At 43.2% G+C, this 20,090-nt stretch overlaps 1 protein-coding gene across 3 annotated transcripts in view; it reads left to right on the top strand.

The window, feature by feature from the left end:
• The window catches only part of Tgfb2 (transforming growth factor beta 2), an 82,100-nt gene extending 71,441 nt beyond the window's left edge, over positions 1–10,659 (top strand). For 2 of the 3 annotated variants that reach the window (XM_050148220.1, XM_050148219.1), the window contains 5 exons: positions 1,703–1,835; positions 1,944–2,054; positions 3,882–4,059; positions 4,884–5,037; positions 7,891–10,659. In XM_050148220.1, coding sequence (XP_050004177.1) covers positions 1,703–1,835; positions 1,944–2,054; positions 3,882–4,059; positions 4,884–5,037; positions 7,891–8,049 — 735 coding nt within the window. In that variant the 3' untranslated portion in view covers positions 8,050–10,659. The remainder of the gene's footprint in view (positions 1–1,702; positions 1,836–1,943; positions 2,055–3,881; positions 4,060–4,883; positions 5,038–7,890) is intronic. The other variant, XM_050148221.1, reaches the window with a different exon arrangement.
• Positions 10,660–20,090: the final 9,431 nt, after the last annotated feature.

The raw sequence follows: 20,090 nt of genomic DNA, 5'->3' as shown, positions 1-20,090 counted from the left end.
GTGCATTCCGCCTGCATCAAGGTTTAGTACAATCTTCTTCAAAGACTTTTGCTTTGATTATTGAATTCTTTCTACCCTATGGAAAAGGTTGTGACCTCATGGTCCCGCTCAGATTGTCATAGCAAAGTAGTAAAATGGCTTGGGGTGGGGCGGCCTTTGAATCCTCCCTCATTTTCCGTTTGCTTCACCTACTTTACAGGGATTGTGCGTTAAGCCCAGAGTCCATTGTACCCAGCCCTCAAGTCATAGTCATTTGTTTTCTTTGATGAGTAAAAAAGCACCTTTTGCCTGTTACAGGATCATGGTCACCCCTACATTCTTCCATTTAGTGGGTTTTGTCCATGGGGGCAGGCCTGTGGACTACATTTGCATAAAGTTCATGAGGACACCTAAGCATGTAAATAAATGTACCTGAGCTACAAACCCAACTCTTGCTTCTTCCTTCTCCATAGTACTTTGTCAATCCAGGGGTTAATCTGCTCTAACTCCAACTATCCCAGGAAGCACTGGTTGTCACATTATCTCAAGCAAACTGTGAAGACGTGTGTGTGTGTGTGTGTGTGTGTGTGTGTGTGTGTGTGTGTGTTGGAGGATGCATTAACAACTAGTTAGAAAGTAACATGTTTTGGTTTTGCAGGCAACCAGGGAACAAATATGTCTACTAGATATCTAGAGAGTCATTTAGTAGCTCTTGAACCAGTGGAGAGTTACTCTTTGAAATGTTGTCCAGTTGATGGCATGACTCCATGATCTGGAGGGACAAATCCCTATGTAAGAAATACCCTCAAAAACTAGACTGAGAATCAGGAAGATCTGTATAGAACAGTATGGCTAAGCCCCTCAGTACTGCTGAAAGGCAAGCAACGAGCTGGACATAGGATTCACCAAAGCTCCGGGAGATTTAGGGTCACAGTTTAGTTCATAAAACTCCATCGTTTTAAAACAGACTTGTAGAAGTCTGTACCACAGAGTTGCACTTCCTGATGAAACCCTAGAGTGGTCTGTTGTCACAGCTCCTTCACTATCTTCCTGACATCTCGGTGCCCCGGGCGGATCCGTTTCCAGACTCTCAATGGCACACTGCACTAAACCGCTCCTGCCCAGAGTCCTTCCTTGATGTTAGCATGCAGGATTTCATCATAAATCACAAAGCATGCTCAGAGTCAAAATCCCAGCCAGAGGTTTACCTCAAAAGCGGGGCACATATTTTAACGCCAGCAGATTAAGGAAACGGGGGCAAGCCCGTTCTCCCTCTATTTATAATCTGAGGACTTGCGAGAAAGGGTGTGGGTTTTCTGAACTGCGCCCTCATCTTCCAGATCCCCAGATTAAAGAAATAAGGAGACAGAGCAACAAAGCCACAAGCTTCATATATTAAAAAAGAAAAAAATTATGGTGGATTCTTACAGAGCTTCTGTCAGCAAAGTAAAATCAGAATGGCTGTCACTTTTCTTTCGCCACAGGCCTTTATGGTGGCTGTCATCTTTATCAGAACACACAGCAGCTTTCCTAGCTATACTTTTCCAAGCAAATGGCCTGGTGTCGCATTCTCACGCATGGAACCGCACTGCTGTGATGACATTGCACGAATCCAGACTTGTAGCTAGTGCCAATAATGACTTGGAAGAGCGTGGTTGGTTTGGGTTTGGTCATGCTGCCAGCATCCAGCTGAGCGATTCCTCCTGCTCTTTCCCCGCTCCAGATCCTCAAATCCAAAGACTTAACGTCTCCAACCCAGCGCTACATCGACAGCAAGGTTGTAAAAACGAGAGCAGAAGGCGAGTGGCTCTCCTTCGACGTGACCGATGCCGTGCATGAGTGGCTTCACCATAAAGGTTACAAAGCTCCTCCTTTGTCTTCCTAGATGTGGCCCCAACAGCCTGTGAGCTGACTCCAGACATAGACGCTCGTACAAATGACTTCCTTAACTTGCTGTTTTCCAGACAGGAACCTGGGATTTAAGATCAGTTTACACTGCCCCTGCTGTACCTTTGTACCATCTAATAATTACATTATCCCGAATAAAAGTGAAGAGCTCGAAGCGAGATTTGCAGGTAACTGAAGCTTTATCCTTACTGGGAAAATCTCTTCTGAGGGCAGAAGTCAGTTTGCATGTGAGAATGGCATTGCTTGGTGAAGGATGGGCACTTTCATGTATCTGGGCGATGATCTGCTTGGTGGGAGGGAGAAGGAAGTGCGCCTCGAGACAGGGCTCAGTGACTAAGAGCAGGTCTTGCTCTTGCCAAGGATCTGAGTTCAATTCCCAGAACCCGCACCAGGGAGCTCGCAATTGCTTCTAACTCCTCCTTCAGGGGAACCTGGCAACCCCTCTTGGCCTCCAAGGGCACCTGCACTCAAGTGCACACACACAAATAAAAATTAAATAAAGGGTTGTTTTTTTTTTTTAATGGAAAAGATTGGAAGAATGGAGTAGACTCCAGACTTTCCCTGCTTCACGCCTGGTGATGAAGCCGGCTCTGTAACCCTGTGAACAACAGCTCTGTTAATTGTCCCTTTACTCCTCACCTAAGCAAATCAGCTTCCTGTCTGCTGAGATTATTGAAGTAGATGGCAAGGATTCAAGGAAATACACTTTTATCTTTCTTTTTATTTATTTATTCTGTGTGTCTTTCATTCATCTCCCTGTCCCTTTGTATCTACCCTCCATTCCTATACCCCTTCAAAATAAAACTATTTAAGAGAAAGAAGGGGGGGAATTAAAAATTACATCATGGAAGCTGAGGAAATCCATTTCTAACCCACTAAGCAAAGTTTTAAGCATCAACAAACACATTTCACCAAAGAAAAGAACGATCTCACATCTCAGTTTCTGTAACTCACCTTCCAGGTGTTGGGGCACACCACCTTTTTCTAGCCTGCACCCTATATGCAACTCTACCAGATTTCTGTAGCCGCTAACAAACGCAGAAGGAGGCTCTCCTTTCCCCTGCTCACCTTTGAGCTGAATTCATCAACACACAGAGTAAATAAGGATGCCAAGGGTTCAAGTCACTTGACTTAAGAGACAGTGGACTGTTGGGAGAGGAGGTGAAAGGGAGGCCCATGCCGCACGCTGTTGTGGCATCTGCCAGCCTTCCCTCCTAACCTCACCTGGGACCTCAGTCCACTTTTAGAAATTCTCAGCGGCCCTTGAACATGGAAAAACACTCCCCGAAGGTGTAGAGATTTATTTTGGTCTCCAACCTAGCCACGATTCTCTTGAGTGGAGATTAGATGCTTAAACTGGCAGTCTCTTGTGCATGCTTTGGGAAGCTCAGGTTTCTAAATCTCAGATGGAATCAGAAAAGTGTTGAGGATGCCATAAAATGAATGAAAAAGCTCTTTCTGTACAGCTTCCCAAAATAGCATTAGGTAAGGGTGACTTCTGTTTCCTTGAACCTAGTTCACGGCCATTTCGCTGCAGCTCGGGTTCTGCTCATTAGGAAAGCCTTCTGGGTTGATGGTCTCAGGGAAAGAGCGAACCAGCAGGCGACAAGGCGTGCTCTATGGCTGTGGGTTCTGTTGCTGAGGGCGTGAACACAGCCCACACTGAGGATGGATTAAAATAAACTGCCTAGATTGCCCTTGGACCATAGGTCAAAGACTTCTTCTGTCGTGACTTTCCCCAGTAACAGCCCTGCCTTCAACCCAGAACTGCCTTGGACAAGAGGCCCATTTAGATGTGTTCATTGTCACTTGTGGGAGGCCCATTGTGCCCTGTCTGTGTCTGTGGGGAATGACGATAGCCAGGCAAGGCAGCCGCGGTGTTCGTCACTGTCATTCGTGACCGTAGGCATGGGGAACTATATTATATAAATATTGCTGCTTATATTTGATAAAGGTAAAGCTAAATGTTTATTACCCAAATGCGTTTTTTCAAGGTATTGATGGCACCTCCACATATACCAGTGGTGATCAGAAAACTATAAAGTCCACTAGGAAAAAAAACAGTGGGAAGACCCCACATCTCCTGCTAATGTTGTTGCCCTCCTACAGACTGGAGTCACAACAGTCCACCCGGCGGAAGAAGCGTGCTCTGGATGCCGCCTATTGCTTTAGGTAAAGAAATGAAAATAAAGACGAATGTTTGCATCTGCTAATCCTAGCGTTGTCTTTGCTTCCCCTCCATATATTGACCTGGATTGAAGTCATTGCTCAAGGACAGGTATAGACAGTAAAGGTTTTGTATCTCGTAATGACATTCTCCCCAAGGCTTTCTCAAGCTATTTTATTTTATTTTTTTTGTTAAAACATAATTACGATACATCACTTTGTGCTTCCAACTCCTCCCTCTTATCCCATTTACCCATGCATTCTGGCATGTCAATTGGTGTTGGATCAGGGCAGGATCCTCCTTATGAGGTGCTCACCACCTCATAGGTCACAGATGGAGGAGGCTATTTTGGTTGACAGAGCCAGTGATTATGGCAACAAGGCTCCATAGTTCTTGAACTCTGATTCATTCCTTGATCTAGCAACAGGTGGCAAAGCATAGGATACAGTCTCGAAGGGGAATGCCTCCAGGGGCTCTCTGAAAATATCTGTTAGATTTTATTCATTGTGTGCACACCACAGCAGCAGAAGCTGGATGGCAGCTCTTGAGCAGGAAGGACGCGGCCCCTTTCAACTGTCTTCTTGCTTACTCTTAGTTCCCTGAAGATGAATGTTGATTTTCCAGGTTACAGACAAGAAGGCCAGGGTATAGAATACATACAGGAAAGTAGTTCAGGGATTCACTGTGGCATCTCACTGTTGGCATTATGTGAGATGGTGAGAGCGCCGGCAAGGCCAGTCTCACGGTGTTTGCTGTGAGTGGAATGAGTCACTTTCCAGACACAGGGTGAAATCATCTCCCAAATCCCCACTGCTTCTTCTTTTAACAGAAATGTGCAGGATAATTGCTGCCTTCGCCCTCTTTACATTGATTTCAAGCGGGATCTTGGGTGGAAATGGATCCATGAGCCCAAAGGGTACAATGCCAACTTCTGTGCTGGGGCATGCCCATATCTATGGAGCTCAGACACTCAGCATACCAAGGTAAGTATCTGAATCATTTGTCTCTTCTACTCTTGCCTCAGTTCGTCGTAATAATGCCAACCTCAATAGTGTTGTGAAATATAACCTATATATTTAAGATGATTATCTCTAAAACTCCATTTGTTAGTGGTTGCTTTTTTTGATACAGGATCTCATTGTGTAGCCTTAGCTGTCCGGAAACTCCCTATGTAGATCAGGCTGGCCTTGAATTTTTGGCAATCCTGCTCCTATCTCCAAGTGTTGAAATTCCAGCTATTCACTACCACATCTGTCTCTCTAAATCTCTATGACTAGAACCCAAAGTGAACACAGAGCTAAATATGTTATCAAGTTTTTTCAATGAGGACAGCAGGATAACTCAGCAAGAAGACCCAAGAGTAGATGCCGTGCATCCCAGCCCAAATGAGCATAAACTTCTTCTACCTTCTGATATAGTCCTCCATGGACTTCCTCTTTGTGGCTCATGGTGTAGGATTTTAGAGATGGGAAGGACTTCAGACATGGTCTTGTTCAAACAGAAGTTTTCTAAAAAAAAAACAGAAGTTAGTTTTAGAATGTGTGGGTGCCTTACCCAAGATGAAAGAGAAACCAGTGACAGTCCAGAGCTTGGATTCAGCCCTGTTTGTTTTATAACTTGGTCCCCATTGCTCCATCTTTCTGAGCTTAATTCCTCAAATGTGGCAGAAAGTAGAGGTTTTTGTTCTGCTCTTTATGCTTCTGTAAATCTCCTTATTAAAGAGGATTAGAAACATCGCCTTCACTGCAGGGTAGGAAAACGAATCTGCTGCCAGAGAGATCACATTTGGCTGAATTTGGGAGCTGGGATGTTATCAATTATTTTATACAATCTGTGTTATTAAAAATGGCTCTTTCCTGCTTATGAAAAATTAGGTATTAGTGGAATATGAGATCTACTTGCTGGTATATGCCTGCCTGGACTGGAACTGAAATGGACAAACATGGCTTCCTCTCCTCCAGTCATCTTCCCAGTGCCCCTGTAGGCTTGGCACTCAGGGCTGACCATGTGCTTGGCCATGTGAGGGAAGCTGGCTCATGCCTGTCCCTTTGTCTGAGCTCTCTGGCCAGCCTGCTTCATCTGGACTGTAGCAGCAGTAGCTATAACGCGGGCAGGGCCCGGTTGCCAAGTCGAAACGTAATTCTCCTCCCTGATACACAGAGGGAGTGTGTGAAGGCTGAGGCCAGGCTTGTTTTCCAAGGAGAAGGAAGACTAACTGTCATGGTCACAAATATGTGGTTTGGACAGTTCCCCAAGAAGCCAGGGGTAGCCTAATAAAGTAGCCAGTGTTGCTGCGCTCAACAGGTCTCTTGTCCTCAGCTGAAAACATCCCAGGGAATCTCGAGGAAAAGGTCACTTGTTTGACTAACACATTAATGGCATCCTTGGAAATGTCTCTGTCATCGCCGGGTGACCTACACGCTTCCATCAGTAAGAATCACACACTCCTGTGATGGAGGCTGGGATAAAACTGCAGAACTCTGTGCAACACTTTCTCTCCTATTGTGGGACTTGGTATTTAGTTCTTGAACTTACTCGTCCCCATCCAACATGAGGAATGTTAACTGGGGTCAGTTAGTAGTGTTGCTTTAAGCAAAATAGAATAAAGGGAAAGATTGGAACCAGAGATTAGCTAGGTGGGTGGGGTAGTATACGCCTGTGATTCCAGAACTCAAGTGAAGCAGGAGGATTGTGAGTTTAAGACCAACCTCAGCCTTATGGTGAGTTCAAGGCCAGCCTGGTCTGTTATATAGTGTGGGCTACCAAGGAGGATTTTGTATCCGAGTGAAACAAAACACAGAATCCAAAGGGATTTTGTAAAAATGAAAGTGACATTTAATCGGCCCGAAAACATTTAACAGGAAGATATCCTGCTGCAGGCGGGCATCCTTTTTATACCTGAGGGTAGATTACAGTTCTTACAAGAATGTCAATGGAATATTGTATTCCTCTATTGTCATTCTGTCCCCTGGCACATGAGTCACACACTGTCCAGACAAGGCTTCCTAGAGGTACAGGGCAAACAAAGAGACCAGAGTCCCCAAGGCCACGGAGCTCTTAAAATGTGTGGGAATGTGAAATGGGTATTCATGGTTCCAAATTTATATAGAAATAAGACCAAATAGAAGGCTGCCTGGGGTCTTTGTTTAGCAAAAGCCAGTAAATTTATGGGGGAAAATTTTAAGACAATCTAACTGAACAATTTGGTGTGATCTGGCTTTTTAAGGAATCATTTGTTTAATATGTGCAAAAAGAACACAAGGCAACTTGTGGGAAAAGTCTAAATTTATCGTTGCTAAGAACACAAGCCAATCTGACCATAATTTAGAATAAGAAAAACAATAATTAAGATGGCCTAATCAGTGGCCCTGAGCTGGGGAGATGACTCAGTGCGTAAGATGCTGTAAGTATGGAGACCTGAGTTCATATCCCCATTGACCACATAAAAGCTGGATGTGGTGATAGACTCATAACCTCAGAGCTGAGAGGGACAGAGACAGGAGGATGCCTGGAGCTTGCTGACCAAGCCAACCTACAGTCTGCAACCAAGCCAAATCAACAATCTGTAGGTTCAATGAGAGACCCGGACTAAGATAGATAGATAGATAGATAGATAGATAGATAGATAGATAGATAGATAGATAGATAGATAATGAGTGGAGAGAGACTGAGGAGGGCATCCAGCATCAATCCCTGGCCCTTGCTTGCAGCTGCGCGCGCGCGCGCGCGCGCACACACACACGCATACACACACACACACACAAGTACAAAATGTAAAAACAAATGAAACTCATCACTTGCCTTTGTATGTGTCCCTCCTGTCTCGTGTCACTCAGGTCCTCAGTTTGTACAATACCATAAATCCTGAAGCTTCTGCTTCCCCTTGCTGTGTGTCCCAAGATCTGGAGCCACTGACCATCCTCTACTATATTGGCAACACACCCAAGATCGAACAACTTTCCAACATGATTGTCAAGTCTTGTAAGTGCAGCTAAGATCCTCAGAAAAGCCACGACACGAAAATCACGGTGACAATGACACATGACAACCACAATGACGATGATGATGTCTGTGACACGAGGGAGTTTGGATTCATCACTGTTTAAAAATAAAAGTTGGAGAAAAAGCGGTACTAGTTCAAACATTTTGCAAGCTTGTGTTCTGTTTGTTAAAACTGGCATCTGAGATTACAGCAACAACAAAAAACCATGGAAGGCTTCAGTCTGCATTTCACCTACTTCGTGAGAGACACAAAAAGAAAACATCTTTTTTTTAAAGAAAAAAATAAACACTGGAAGAATTTGTTAGTATTAATTATGTGAAAGAAAAACAAAACAAAACAGGAAAATCCGTTTAGTGGAGTTGTACGTATTGTTTCCACCCCACATTTCTCCCCGAGCTTCTCCTGGTTCCTCTGTATCGCTCTGCATTGGGCACTTCCCTGTCCCTTCCTCTGAGCTAACAGTGGCTTATTTATTGTGTTACTATATAATGAACCTTTCATTAATTGCCCTTGGAAAACAAAACAGGTGTATAAAGTGGAGACCAAATGCTTCGCCACAGACTCATGGACGGCTTCGAGAATCTGAACTCAAACCAGCTGGAAACACAGGAGGTCAGGCCGGGATGGGACCCCCGTGAGTCCTTCTATGACCGAGCAAGTCTGCAAAAGTATAGACGCCCCCAGAACACGTGCTGTGTGCCAACTGCTATGGAAGCTTCACGGGTGGCCATACACTGAGAAGGCCTGTTAACAAAAAGACTTTGGAGTCAGTGGGAATCTGGAAGATTTTTTTCTTAAATCTCTTTTCATTGTAAATGATTCTTTGCCAGTTTAAGCAAGCCAGTGAAATGTTGACCTGTATTGACGTGTATTGTCAGACTTTGGACCGTGAAGTGGCTGTAGAGCTCCGATACAGGTTTTTTCCTTTGTCTTGGTATATGTAATCACACTGATACTATTAAAATAGATGGGTCTAGAAGCCAGCATAATTGAAAACACATCTGCAGATCTGTTTTACAAACTATTAAATCAAAACATTAACTACTTTATATGTAATAATGTAGATCCTTACCATATTTTTGATATTCTGTAATAATGATTGTGATTTAGATTGAACTTAAATTTGAACTTTTTTTTTAATGATCATTCAGATTGTATGTTTGTTTCCTTTAGCTGGCCAGTACTTTCGAATAAAACCCCTAGATTTTGGCTCGCAGTACAAATTCATTGTTTTAAATATTATCTTCTCTGCTTGGCTTTTATGTATTGTCCATTTAATGGCATAAGATACCTGGGTCCATTTTTCCCCCTTTCCTTTTCTTTTCCAAAAGACATAAAACAAAAACAAACAAAGAGAACCAAAAAGATATGTTTAAGTTCTATATTTTCCCTCCATCTTTTCTGGGTCAGTACTAAGTAGACCAGATGATGAAGTTTCTCCTGGGAAGACAGAGGTGTGTGAACACAGATGTTGTTTTAGAGAGTGTTTAAGAATCTGAACTCCGAATCTCGGTGACTGGGCTAGGAAAAAAATTCTGTAGCTTCCTTTAATTCATATATTTGTGGAATCTTATTACTGTTAAAAAGTGGACAGCTGAAAAGCAAGGGCACCCCTTTCTTTAGTCAGCCTTCGGTTTCAGGGTGAGAATTGAGAGATGCCCATGTTGAGTTTTCCAAAGGGGAAAGGCCCAGGTCACATTCATCATTTCATTAACTTCCCCGACGTTCAGCTTTGGAAAGAAATTACTTGAAAGAGCACAAACTAAATTCCCCCTTGCCAAAAATCTTCCTCCTTTCACCTGAGTGAGAATGATCTGGAGCTGAGGTTGGCTGTGGCTTGAGGAGCTAGGCTGTCCTCTCTTGCAGAGCCAGGGCCTGACACTGGGCTTTGCAGGGCATCCTAGTTACGTACTTAACTTCAAAATACAAACTAGTCCACAAAACCACGGATTATTTATGGTCTGACCCGAAGGGCAACATGGTGAGGTGTGAATACAAAGAGAATTTCTTTGATATGACATACTTTTGGGGAGAACTTTCCTCTCTATTCATTAAGATGAAGAACGGGATTCGCAAGCCGGAAGACAGACAGAGCAAACGCTGGTGAACGGCCGATATGTCGGGTGCAGCACAAGCCCAGTTCTGCCTGTGTGTGCTCCTTTTTCTTCCCCCTCCACTTTTCTGTTGTTTCTATATAAGTCCCCTAGTTCTGCAAATATTTTCCTCTCAGATAAAATGATGTTTTTATTCTGTATGAGTTTGTCTCTCCTTGAATGCACTGACTGCTTTTTTCTTTTTTTAAGATTTCTTGAATCTTTTTCTCTCATTTTTTTTAAAAGTCTGTGGAGTCTACAGGTCTTTATTTCTCATTAGTGAATATTGCCATGGGAAGGGTGGTAGGAGGGGGTGCATTAGCATATGGGAGGGGCAGCAGGTTGTAAGTGTTAAGCAACAGTACAATTTTACGGCTGGCATGGTTTTTAAAGAATGGACTATAAGAATAGCTGTTCTGTGTTTTGATGACCAACTATGCTGTATTTTAACACAATGTATGTCTGGTTTTTGTGGTGCTCCTAGTGGTAAATAAATTATTTCAGTTGTATGTTGCTGTGTTCTTCCTGTCAAAGAATCGTGTTTGAGACCAGAAAGCGCATGTGACATCACGAGATGACTGGTCCACGGGAAAAGCTGTGCTTCAAGCTGTCTTCTGCGCTCTTATCCCTCAGCTGCTCTCTTCGGAAATACCACACCACAGCTTCAGAGCCAGCATAGCTATCAAGGGCCGGAGAAAGGCTTTACTGTCTTTTTATTTTCTCATTTATTACTCTTTGGTGATTGTTTGGGATTTAGTTTCCACCCAGCTTGACTGTCTACCAGAAAAAAAAATATGCAGAGATATTTGGGCCATGATTAGGCTTTCTGGTTCTATGTTCTGCCAATCCCAAGGCCAAAAGAACTGGTCTAGACAGGATCCCCTGTCGCCCCATAACTTGGATAGTTACTGAGCCGGCCAGATATAACAAAAGCCATGTGCACTTTGGGGTCGTTGCTTGGGAGCAGTTACGCCTGTCCCAGTTTTACCCATAGCGCTGTAGACACACACACACACACTGCTGTTCCCTCAGATCTCCTCAGTTTTTACCTATGGGACCCCACTTCTCAAGTGAGTTGCCAGCCTCTTAATAAATAGAACTAAGGAGACTCGGTCTGTTCTTCTCAGTTTGTCCAAGGCAAGAACTTAGCTGGTGCCTGCTGTGTGGTCCACGTGTCAGAAGCAAGCCCTCAGTTTGAGCATGGAGCAGACTAGAGAATAGGTTCCTTCTCTGCCATCTTGTCACTTGCTTCTGCCATCACATCGTGTTTGATCTTAAGTGGAGGACCCATTCCTCTCTGACCTGAGTCCTGGGTTCTGTGTAGAGTGAGCTAGCCAAGATCTGTCGCCCATCCCAGTTCATAGCACAACTAATTGGTGGGCGAGAATGAAAGTGTAGTATACAGGCCAGGCAAAGACAAAAATCCACCTAGCAGCCCCCAAAGCATTAGAAATTCCCCGTTCACTCCCATTACTAACTGGATCTTTCCTTCCTCCTTTATTTTCCTTCTTTTTTTTTTTTATTTTTATGAGACAGGGTTTCTCTGTGTAACAACCCTAATTGTTCTGGAACTAGCTCTGCAGGCAGGCTGCCCTTGAACTCACAGAAACCCTCTTAAGTGCTGGGATTAAAGGTGTGTACCACCGCCCGGTTCCTTCATTTCTTCTTTCTAGTGGTAGTGCTGGGACCGAATGCAGGGCATCCTGTACACTAACTAAATATAGTATGGCTGAGCCAGCCTCCAGCTGTTTCTTTACCTTCTGGTGAAGAGAATACCTGATTTACACGTCTGCCTCCTTGCTGGGAACAGCCAGGAGGGGAAATCCTGAGCTCTGTTCCGGCTCATCACTAAGCATCCATTTTGGTAGTCTTATGCCTGTTCTGCACTGAGGGCATGGCAGGCCTTGCAGTCATGAACTCCTCTTCATTTCCAGACTGTAGCTTGGGACCACACATCTCCATCGTGATGGTTAATGTGTAAAACTCTCCAGACCCGTATCTCTCAAATGGATCTAGCCATCAGTCATCCCTGAGGGTATTTCTTAGTTCTGTAGACTAACCTTTTGGTGGCACGACAGGCCCAGAATTATTGGAAAGTGCTAGTTGAACGAACGTCACCACATGGCAATAGTAAGGGCAGTGTGTCGTCAGACCCTGCCTGCACTCAGCTGATTTGCTCTCACACTTAACCTTCATAGATGTATTTTTTTTAAGATTTATTTGATTTTTAATTACGTGGTGTGTGTGTGTGTGTGTGTGTGTGTGTGTGTGTGTGTGAGCACATGTGAGTAAAATGTGTGCAGAAGCCCAAAGAGGGTGTTGGGCCTCCTGGAACTGTAGTCCCAAGGGAATCCGGGTCCTCTACGAGGGTAGTATGCTGTTCTAAGCACTGAGCATGCTCTCTAGCCCCTAACGATATTATATCTAGCACCGTGTCATGGGAGAGCAAGTGGGAACTCACAGTGGGTTGATCACTTCCTCCACAGCCATATAGTTGGCAAGTGGGGGGTCTAGAACTCTATCTATCACCAATACATGAGTCACGTGTGGGTCCCTGAAAATTAAAAATAGCCAATCTGACTTGAGACGGGCTAAGGTATAAGATACCCGCTAGAATTTCAAAGACTTAGGTAGGAACATGTGCAAAATTTAAAATGTCTCAATATAATCATTTTTATCCTTTCTGCATATCTAAACATTCTTGGATATGCATAAATTTAAATAAGGCATCGGTTAAAATTAATTTCACCTGGTTTTCTTTAAAATTATTTTATATAATTACTAAAATACATACATGTATGTACGCATTTTGAGTTGAGGTCTATTCTATAAGACAATTCTGGTGTAGGTTTTTGTTTTTCTCTTCTCCATTGTCTCTGGTTTGTGAAATGGGTCCCAGGCTGGCTCAGCCCCCCCCCCCCCCCCCCCCCGCGTTGGGCTTACAGGTGTGTACCACTCACTCCCCCAGCACTGCTGTAGAATTTGAAAGCAGCTCAGTCTGGAAGCAAAGGCTAAGCTATTCCCATTAACTGTATTATCAGCCTTTGTTTTTGTAATTGATGTGTGATTGAACAGTGTTAGGACCTACCCTGTGGGAGGGGCAGCTTTGGTCAGTCAAACTTTAGGGGTCGACCTAACAGCAAGTCCTCAGTGACAAACGTCAGAAGGAAAATATGGGCCTTTCCTAAGCCTCAGTGTCCAAGTCCCTTGTAATTGGTAGTTGTCTACTAGCAATGGAATGGGCAGCTCAGCCTTTTTCTGGGCACACTGAGCTATTGAGCCAAATTCTTGTACCCATAAAGGCTGCATTAATGTTCCAGTGGCAATGGTTCCTACCTTCCTCAAGGGAAAAACAAAAACTCGAATACTTACTGTGCTTGCTTAAGTCACTGGTCATGAGACAACGTCAGTTTCCCATGAAAGAAGATAAGCAACATGGCTGTATCTATTGGGCTGTCAAAGGGCAGAGTCAGGTTTCCTGTCCCCGGGGTACTTAACCTAAAACTAACATATCACACTCGCAAATTAAAGCTAGAAATTACAAGGTGCACACAGACACGAAAAGCCAGGACACGTAGCCTGCAAGACTGTCCTGGAAAACTCATGGTTAGCAACTAGTTCCTTTGTATCTATCAAAGATTGTGACTGGACTTCTAGCAAAATTCCGACTTCATATTTTCTTTCCTTATCTCCAAAACCGCCCTCTCTGTTCTCTATTGCTTCCCTTGTTTCTACAGTCTCATCCTGTGATGAAGGAAAATAAGACCCTGAGTTTACTAACATTCCAGGTCAAGGGCAATGGAGGAAACATCTCCTTTGAAGTTGTATTTACTAGATACTATGAAATTGGAGTAATTAATATAAATATTATATCATGGTAGCTATTTATCTATCACCTGTTATGTATCTGTCATCTACCATCTATGCACAGTTATTGTCAATCATTTGTGTAAACATCTATCACTTAACTCTATCATATAATTACCATCATGTCCTATATATTATCATATCTTCTGTCATTTATATATCATCATTATTTATCTATCATCCATCTACCATCTCTTTCTCATCCATCAAATTTATCTGTTATATCTAACTGTCTGTCTATTTATCCCCTACCTCTTACTTATCTAACTTTATATGAGACTGCGAAGAAAAGGTTTTCCAGTGAACTTATTTTTTTTTAAATATTTATTTATTTATTATGTATACAATATTCTGTCTGTGTATGTCTGCAGGCCAGAAGAGGGCACCAGACCTCATTACAGATGGTTGTGAGCCACCATGTGGTTGCTGGGAATTGAACTCAGGACCTTTGGAAGAGCAGGCAATGCTCTTAACCTCTGAGCCATCTCTCCAGCCCCAGTGAACTTATTTTTAAAAGATTTTAGGCTTCTCCCTGAGTGAGCCTTTATTTCCCCGAAATGCTTTTTTTTTTTTTCTTTTTATTTCAGCAAGTAATGGCTGTTTGGAGAAGAGTTGAGTGTGTTCCTGTAACTGGGTAGAGACCTAATAAAAGGAACAGAATGTACCAAGGGACACTCTGTGTTGTGTGATCACAAGTAGAGAAGTGGTCCACCCGAAGAGAGCAGACATAATTACACAAAGAAAAAGCCAGTGGTAAAGAAAAAGGCCCGATATGATGTTCCAGGCTTTCTCCCTCAGAGAAGGATTGTCTCTGCTGCAGATTCCAGCTCAACTGAAGAACATAGATGTGTGCCTCTTGCCTAAGATCCCCAATCCAGCCAGCCGTGGTGACAGGGACCCTCTCTATAGGCCCAGTGCTCCATTTGGAATCATAAAGCAGCTCCTCCAAATCAGGATGTTGGGAGCAAACAAGCCAAGCAGTTGTGCAATCCAAGGCTGTCCTAAAGGCAGTGTGAAGTCATGCAGCCTGGCTCCATCTCAAGCATGGGTGGAACAAGTATTTCTTCATTTGAAACAAAATTAAACAGCACAGAAAGCTGAACAGAACTTTCAACCAAATGGCAGTGCTGGATCAAGTTTCCCACTTCCATGTGTGTGTCTTCCCCTTGCTCATGGTCTGGTATTTCAAGGAACCTTGGGTTACATTCAGATTCCTACAGAGAGGATGCAGAGAAAGAAGCTGATTGGGAAGCTTTGAGGAGCCTTCAGGAGGCCCAGCAACCTTTGGAATTTACTTTCTTCTTGTAGATCTAACAGCCTACTATAAATATTTGAAGCAGTGAAGATATCTTCATTACTATAGAAAGTATGAAGATACATACACACACTTATGTATATATGTATGTATTGCATGATTATAAGTATATATTAATCTACTATATGTGTCCATATGTGTATGCATATCAACACACACATATATGTGTATATGTTTAATGTCCTAAAGGGTGCAGCATAAGAAATAATTATAATCCATTCTACTTTCAATAAGTAAAGATCAAAGTCAATTAGACCACACCATTAACCAATCTACCAAAAACATCTACAGCTATGGAAAGGGGCAAAACCCTCCCTGTCTGCTATATGGTAATGTTTCCAGGCCCAAACTCAAGGTAATTGGTAGTCCTGGGGATATCTTTGGAATGACAGCTTCTTGGGTCTAACCAAGTCCTGTTGAGATAATAAAACAGAAAGAATTTTCAATAAAGATATGTATACATTTACATATCTTTATTGAAAATTCTTTGTTTTCCCAAATTATATGTATATATACATATATATGTCAAATCCTTCCCAAATTATACGTATATATAATATATATGTCAAATCCAATGCAGTCCCGCGCCACAAAACATATTCACAAAATGGGACCATTTCAATGAGAGGTGGTTTCCACAGCTACTAGTCTTTGAAAGACTCTCAAAGCTCTCAAATTGAAGACAGATACCCATAAATGCCTCATGATGTATACCCATAATACCTTATGGTAGCAGGCTTATGTTTGTTTGTTCAAGAACTCCAGTCATCTTGGCTTTATGTTCTTTTTTGTTTGCTTATTTTTTTTTAACTTTTTATTGATTCTTTGTGGATTTCACATCATGCATCCCGATCCCGATCATCTCCATGTCCACCCTCTGCCCTTGTAATCCCCCCCGAAACAAAACATAATTTGAAAATATAGCCAACAAAATATACACACTATCTTGGCATGGAAGCTGTCGTGTGGCCCAGTGAGTCACACGGGATAGCCTTTAGTTCATCCATCTTTACTTATAAGTGTTCTTTGGGATGGATGGTTGGTCTGGCTCCCTGGCTTCGAGTTTCAAGTAGGAGATTCTTGTATGTCTGCCTAGCTCTCCAAGTGCAATTTTCCTATCTAAGAAGGACATCCTTTGCCTCCATCCCATTGCATGGCAGGAGCCTGGCCCGATCTCTTGGGAAAATGTCAACTATCAATCACAAGATATTTAGAAGCTCACAGACCGTTATTTTCCCAAAAAGATGTACCCTAGGTTGAAAGCAGTTTCTTCACATGATGGCGCCTGCAAGAGACGGGAATGGAAGTTTGACAAGCAGGGCCATCTGTGATTTATCATCTCAACTAGACGTTTCCTGTGGGCCTTCGCTTCCTATGGGAATTTTCATGCTGGCTTCTCTTGAAGAGAGACCATCCTTCCCTGGAGACAGTTATTAATTGCCCCTCCCTGCTGATGGAAAGTTCTGGTCTTGTGATAAGTTAACTCAATCTCATGGTTGAGACCACTTACACTTGGCTAATTTTACCTCCAAAACTGAACAGGATCTTGTATTAGCTTCAGGTCCCTGAATAATGTTTTGAATTTTTTGTAACGGCATGTTGATGTTTGACTGTATACCTTGGATGAGGATTGTTTCTGTAGAATGAAGAAAGTTATCTGAATTTATGACATATGAAATGATCTTTGCTCTACCTTGCTGTTTGTTTCAAACATGTTCTTCTCCCGGTGTCTAGCTGGTGTCTAGCTGTCTGATGAGGACAGCGGTAGAGAAAGGGAGCAAAGAACTGATCTGTCTGAAGAGTCCTGTATTGCTTAAGAGGACCACAATCGATCCCCCCAGCAAACAAACCTTAGATGAACACACAATGAGGGCTTGACTGCTAGAAGCCAAGATTAAGTTCACAATGTCTGGCACAGAAAAGGTGCGCGACCAATGCCAGTGTCTTTTCTTTTTCTCAGATGCCAACCTCATGGCATTATTCTTAGTAGTGAATCACCCACTAAAGACAGATTTCATATATTCTGCACCCTGTCACAAGGAGACTGTCTTAGCAGCTATTATCTGGTCCTCAGGCAGTACTTGCATGACTTGTTCTTCAATTAAGAGTCTCACACGAAGGGATCCCAGGCCCTCAAACCCCTCATTCGCCCTCAGCTTTCAGTCACCCCCTTCTCGTGGAAAGGTGCCCAGGCTACCACAGTGTCAGAATACTCCAGCAGGCAATTACCACTGTATGATGTCCGTGGGGTTGGGGGGAGGGGGCAAGGCAGCAGCATCCTGAAAGCCAATAAAACCTGGGTACCTCGGGAATGTACTCATTAGGTTGTGTCCAGGTCCTCAGTCCTTCCCATGGCAGAGCACAATTGCTTCTAAGGAATGCACGGGTAAAACATTTTCCACATCTATCCCTCTGAAAAACTACATTATATGTGACAGCGTTCCAATTTTGAGGCATGACTTGTGCCAATCCACACAGGCAATTAAAGCTGACACATTCCATGGGCTATGGGTCAAGTGCTCAAAGAAACCCACAAAGGAAAACTTTACCAGAGAAAGGAATCCACCGGAGGCATGGTTAGAGGTTCACAGTGATTTGTCTCGCTGGGACCCTCCACTGTCTTCACTGTTCCCTTTGCCTAACCCCCAGCCCACGAGTCTGGGTGGGAGGTGGTGGTTTGTCAGGTGCTGTGGGTTGCCTTGTGATTGATAGCAGTGGGGCAGTGTGGTCACGGCCCATTGAAGCTGCACCTGCAGAGCACAGGGACCCTTTCTGAAGAAAGAATCAGTTAAAAAAACGTACATCATGGCCAGGAAAGCTGGTACAAACCTGGAATCTTAGATCTTGGAAGGCGGAGATGGGAGCTTAAGTTTGTTATTGTTTAAAGATAATATTCAAATTTAAAAGCAAATAATATTTTGTGTGGACAGCATGAGCAAGAGATGAGGAATGTCTATGAGGAGAGCATCTGTGTCTCTGTGTTCTCATTTACAAAAGACCATACCATCATTCCTCTTATAGTCAACTACTAAATAGAATATTTTTTTACTGACACAGTAGAAGACTTTCTTTAATGAGACTAGGGGGATGTGGCCCGTAGATGATCTTGGCTTCTTTGGGGTTGAGTTTTAAAGTCTCTCGTAAGTGCATTCGGAGTCTCCTTGGGCGAGAAGAATCCTCTTCTTCCTCCTCCACTGTCATCAGGGCCGGTCTGTCACTCTGTTTCACTGCCAATTGCCCTCCCTGAGGGGAGGGAAGGTGCGAAAAGTAAAGCCAATGAAAGGAAGATAAAACCATTGTCGAGGACTGCAGTACATAGCTCGGCCCCTCCTATGAATAATTATGATTTCCAAACTAGATATTCCTACAAAAGTTAGGCTTTAGTGTTAACCTATTCATAATCCCTTTTATACTTCCTGTCCCACAATTTTACTATACCTATTCTTTCCCAGACTCATCTTTCAGGGAGTACCACAATTATGAAAACGAACAATTCCAAACTGAAGAGACGGCTCACTCTGGAAAACACTCAGTGTGCAAGGGTAAGGACCTGAGTTCAGATCCCCAGAACTCATGTGAAGAAAAGAAATCTAAGTGAAGCATTGTGTACCTGTCATTCTAGACAGGAGGATCCCCAAGGCTTGCTTGCTCATACCCGAATCAATACCACTAAAGTTCAGAGAGAGAGCTTGTCTCAAAAAAAAAAAAAAAAAAGCAAAGAAAATCAAATAAAAACCCAAAAATATCCAAACAACAACAATAATAATGTAGAGAGTGATTGATTGGGGAAGAGAGCCAACATTGACCCCTGGCCTCTACATGTGTGTGCTCCTACATAGGGTACACACTTGTACACTCATTCACTTTCATGCCCACAAACACCGATATGAAGTTAGCGATTCTTGGGATATGAGATGTGAGACAACCTCTGTATGTAGAAGGGCAAGGTTGGGTTTGATTCCTCCACCCAAAAAGCCATAGTCTGGACTACATCCAGGTGTCTATAGAATAGCTAGCACAGTTCCTGGATACCATGGGAAAGAGTCTCAGTAAACAGTAGCCTACTCGGAAAGACCTTGATTCCTCTTTCCTAGGGATGTAGCCAGAGAGGTTCTAGCCCCCAAACCAGAAGAGGCTACCTATATCCTGACTTTGGCTGAGTTGCTTCAACAGACACATGAGCTCTACAGATTCAGCCCTCAAATCCTACAGGAAGTCTGCCGCATGTCTATTTCAAACAGTCCAGCGTCCTTATTAAAAAGCACAGAAAAAATAATTTTAGATATGGCACACCAAAAATAATTATTGCTTTAAAACAGGCTATATGCAAATCTTGATTATTGAGAAATCGTCTGTTTGCTTTTCAGAGTCCTGCCTTTAAGATCTGGTGTGTGCTCTACACGTCACAACTCACGCGGGCTTATGCCTGCCACCACGTGTGGCTGGGAGCTAATGGCTGAGCTAGCACTGCATTGCTACCCCTCACACGGAGAAACAGTTACATCGAAATATTGGTGAGGAAGGAAAACATTCTGAACTGACTACGCTTGTTATAATTTTTGACAACCTGAGACAATCTAAGGTCATCTGAGCCGAGGGAACCACAACTAAATAATTGCTTCCATTATATTGGTCCACAAGCAAGTCTGCGGAGCATTTTCTGTATTAGTGATTGATGTGCACGGCCAAGCCCACCATGTGTGGTGCCTCCGCTGGGCAGACCATCCCGGGTTGTATAAGAAACAGGTTGAGCAAACC

Source organism: Alexandromys fortis, unplaced genomic scaffold (assembly GCF_014885135.2).
Source record: "Alexandromys fortis isolate MF-2015 unplaced genomic scaffold, M_Fortis_MF-2015_v1.1 scaffold_62, whole genome shotgun sequence".
NCBI classification, from domain to species: Eukaryota; Metazoa; Chordata; class Mammalia; order Rodentia; family Cricetidae; genus Alexandromys; species Alexandromys fortis.
This window is presented reverse-complemented; position numbering and strand designations above follow the sequence as displayed.